General features: G+C 32.1%; 1 protein-coding gene across 1 annotated transcript; it reads left to right on the top strand.

Annotated features, from left to right (window-relative positions):
* The first annotated feature begins 2,745 nt into the window (after positions 1-2,745).
* On the top strand, positions 2,746-3,693 carry Or9r3 (olfactory receptor family 9 subfamily R member 3). Its single transcript, NM_001001077.1, has one exon. The coding sequence runs from the start codon at positions 2,746-2,748 to the stop codon at positions 3,691-3,693; it is 948 nt and encodes a 315-aa protein (NP_001001077.1).
* Positions 3,694-4,336: the final 643 nt, after the last annotated feature.

Here is a 4,336-nt window from a genome sequence, read left to right as displayed (position 1 = left end):
GTTAGAGTAGTGTATATGAATAAATATTTTTCTCATTTTACTTTTATTGCTAATCATTTTAAATCAGAATTTATATTTATAGATTGATAGTAATCAGAAAATTACCTGTAACAAATACACAGCATTTTATATTCAATTATTTGGACTTCATAATTCAAAGTCCTCTTCAAATATTCCAAATAAAGATCCAATATTGTATATAAAAGAGTTTTTTTTATTTTCATGTTATTTCTAAATAGCCTTTTAATGCTGAGAAAACCCATACACATAGAGTGAAAATTACAAAAGAAAATAATAAAAACACAGAAGGAATATGTCTTACAGAGATTGGGTCTATTTTTCTGTATCATGCATCAGTATTACATGAGTGTTTAATCTGGTGAGCAATATTACAAATGTGCGATCCACTTCTCAGCACGAACTGATGTGTGAAGTAAAAGAAATGGGTTTGGTTTATTACATGTTTTTGTTGAATAAAGGCAGGGAACCTCAAAGTAGTAGTAGAGAAATAATATAATTACTTTCAAATATTCTTCCTAGGAAATGACTAATTCAGAGGGAGGAAATATTTGTTGGAGTATCTTGGAATCATGGCAGCCTACTTCACTTATCTCTGAACTTCTTCATAGACTGAAATTTTAAGATTCAGTAGGAATCAGAAAATTAACAATTCTTACCCTAAACCCATCTCACCTCTAGACATTTCACCATTTCAGATTAATTAGTACTAAGGTGGTACTGAGGAAGAAGTATTAAATAGAAAAGCAAAACAACTTCCCAGGTGATTCTACTGAGTCAGAAAGCAAACGCTGACCTAATTGACCTCTGGGACTTATTTTATTTTTAATAGAAATATATTTGTATATAATAGTTTCTGATTTTCTTTCCTTATTTGAGAGTATTAGGCAGCAGTTTTAAAGGACTTCATTCATAGGAGGTATTTTTATATTTACACTTACATAATAAAAACATATATCTTGAAATTTGAATTGACGACCCAGTAAATGAATTTCTGAGGCTGTTGAGGTGAGGGCATGTGACATGAGTAAACAAACAGACCTGCTTGGTGCATGTGGTTTGAAGAATCTATATGAAATATTAATTATTTTTGTCAATTATTATTATTTTCAAAAATGTCTTTAATAAACCAAAAGAAGAATCTTTAAAACTTTTTTCATGAGGTCTTTTAGGTAGCCTGAGTTGAAATAGGGTATTTCAATTACAAAAATAAAAAAAACATAATTTTTTTTCTGTAGATCTTATTTATTTTTCTGTTGATCTTATTTATTCAATACTTCCCATGCACTAACTTTCATATGTAACTTTGGGCAATCCTTGTGACAATCTACTGGGTCAATTTTCTAATTCACAGGTTAGGATAACTAAATATGAACAAGGAATTTAGCCAAGTTTCTAAGATGACTCAGGCAGTGGTAGAAAGAGCATGAGTTAAAACATAAATCAATATGAATTAAAACATCATATTTTTATGGACAAAATCTTTTGTCCTTCATAAGATATGACAGAAATGAAGCAAATTTCACATTTTCTGTTTCTGTTTTAATTGAGTACAATTTTGAAGTAGAAATGTAGAAGTTCAAAGGTTTATTGCATTCCCCAAGAAAAGAAACTGCTTTCGTGGATCTGAAACTAAACATTCCAGTTAGTCCCCCAGGGTTATAGAATTCAGTCTTCTACTTAGTTTTAACTTTTCAAGTTTTTCAGTCATTAGTTTTTTTTATTTGTGTAACTTTTGATATTGGTTAGTGTTTATATTTGCTAAAAAAGTACATGAGAGTCTTTGTAATATGTACCCTGTCATCTTTGTTTCATGTTTTGTGAATATTTACAGAGAACAATATTCTTGATAGGGAAGTTAATTATAAATGCCAGTCATGACATTTTTACACAAACAATTTATACGTCTAAAACCATAAGAGAAAAGAAATGCTGGAACTTGGCTGTCCTGAAAGAAGCCACTGGCATTCCTAGATGAGCAGTAAGTGATGCAGAAAACAGAAGTTAATGGTATAAGGCTAGTACAGGGGTTACATGGCTGAGTTTTCACTTGGATGAGATTCTTCTAGGCTGGTACTTCACCTTGTGGTACTGTAACCCCTGTGTCCTAAGGGTTTTTTGTACATATGGCCATGTTTTTTTATTTCTTTTATTTTTGAGATTATAATGTAATTACATCATGTCCACTTCTGTTTCCCTCCTCCAAAGTTTTGCAGATTTCCTTCCATGCTCTCTTTCAAATTTTCAAAATTTTTCTGTTATTACTTAATATTTTAAAGAAACCAAATATACTTCATTTTGTTGTGGGGATGAAGATTCACCCAATATCCCATTTCAAAATTTACAATATCTTTATGTGTTTAAGCAATTTCTAGTATGTTTTGGTAATTATTAATACTACTGCTTTAGACTGTGCTTTATACAAATCTCAGAACAACCTCATACAGCATATATTAAAAGCACTCATTGTACAGATATGAACTTTAATGTACTGAAACTTTGGAATACATTTCAAACTTTCTTAGGCATCTCCTACTCACATTTCTCACTTTCTATTGGGGCTGATTTTCGTAGTGATAATGAATGGATTAATTTTTGGTAAGTATACTGTCTAAATCAAGTAAATGACTGAAACTGCATCAATTTACAATAGCAGTCCTATCCTCAACAGGAACCACAAGTTGACCACACTGCTCTGTGATCTATTTTGTCATATAGGTCTCAGTTATGAAACTGCAGCAGAGCAGCAATGATACTGAGCTGACAGACTTTATTCTGCTGGGATTCTGGACATCTTCAGAAGCAAGGGTTCCCTTGTTCTTACTGTTCTTGCTTATCTATCTGGTCATTGTGTTGGGAAACATCAGCATGTTAACTGTCATTAAAATAGACTCCAGACTTCATACACCAATGTATTTCTTTCTCCAAAATTTATCCTTTTTAGACCTCTGCTATTCCACAGTCATTGCACCCAAAACTCTAGCTACATTTTTATCAAAGGAAAAGAAAATTTCATATAATGAATGCGCAACACAGTTCTTTTTCTTTGCTCTTTTTGTTGGAACAGAAGGTTTCCTTCTGGCTGTGATGGCATATGACCGCTTCTCAGCCATTTGCTCACCTTTCCTGTACCCTGTCCATATGTCTCAACCAGCTTGTATTCGTTTGGTGGCTGGCTCCTATATCTGTGGATGCATCAACTCCATGGTGCAAACAGGATTCACCTTCAGCTTGCGTTTCTGTGGAGAAAACAGACTGGACCACTTTTTCTGTGATGTCCCAGCTCTCATCAAGATCTCGTGTGTTGACACCTTTGTGAATGAGATTGTGCTGTTTATTCTTTCTGCTCTCATCATCATTTCCACCATAACCATCATTCTGGTTTCCTATGCCTACATCCTTTCCACTGTCCTGAAGATCCCTTCATCCCATGGCAGAAGTAAGACCTTCTCTACCTGTGGGTCTCATATAGCAGTGGTGAGTTTATTCTATGGAACTGTGTTCTTTATGTATGCCCAGCCTGGGTCCATCTCCTCACCAGAGAAAAGCAAGATTGTAGCTGTGTTCTACACGCTTATCATCCCAATGTTGAATCCTCTGATTTATAGCTTAAGGAATACAGAGGTTAAAAATGCTTTGAAAAAGACATTGCTGCGAAAAATACTGTGGCATTGAATTTCAGTTTCCTTCAAACTCTAAAATCAATCAAACCAACATTATCAATCATTTGTGGAATAGTTCAATCAAAGCCATCTCCTAGTTTTGGAAATTAAAATTTATATTTAGTGATTTTTTATACCTTTTAAAAATAAATGTAAAATTCATTAAACATTTTCATTGTTTCTTCTATGTAACCTTAGTGTCATAGCTGGTTATTACAATTGTCAAAACTACACTTAAATGAAAGACTACCAAATTAAATTACATTGAAATGGTTAAAAACTATCTTTCCATAGTTTTCCTCATAAATTTTGAATGTCAGTATCATTAATATTGCCTAATTAGTTTATATTTATGTTTTGTATTTAAATTTTTATATTTAAATTAAAATTATGCATTTTGCTCCACATTTGAAAAAAATTTCACGATATTACAGAAAATATTTTTTCATAACATTTTCAGTATTTCTGTGTCTGCTGGTATGCATACCTTTTACATCTTAATAATTGTAATCCTAATTTCTTTTTTATACATGCCAAGAGGTTTATTGTAAACTCATTTTTTAGTTTCATATTTATTTTTAAAATATCTTATGTTGAGGTGTGAAATTGTTCCATGCCTTTACTTTTGTTTTATTTTGCTCTAGTATATTCAGTTA

The sequence above is a fragment of the Rattus norvegicus genome, chromosome 7, assembly GCF_021556685.1.
Source record: "Rattus norvegicus strain SHRSP/BbbUtx chromosome 7, alternate assembly SHRSP_T2T, whole genome shotgun sequence".
Classification (NCBI taxonomy): Eukaryota; Metazoa; Chordata; class Mammalia; order Rodentia; family Muridae; genus Rattus; species Rattus norvegicus.
This window is presented reverse-complemented; position numbering and strand designations above follow the sequence as displayed.

Bases quoted from the DNA above. Each gene is read 5' to 3' on its own strand.
- Or9r3 (NM_001001077.1), top strand. From the start codon at position 2,746: ATGAAACTGCAGCAGAGCAGCAATGATACTGAGCTGACAGACTTTATT.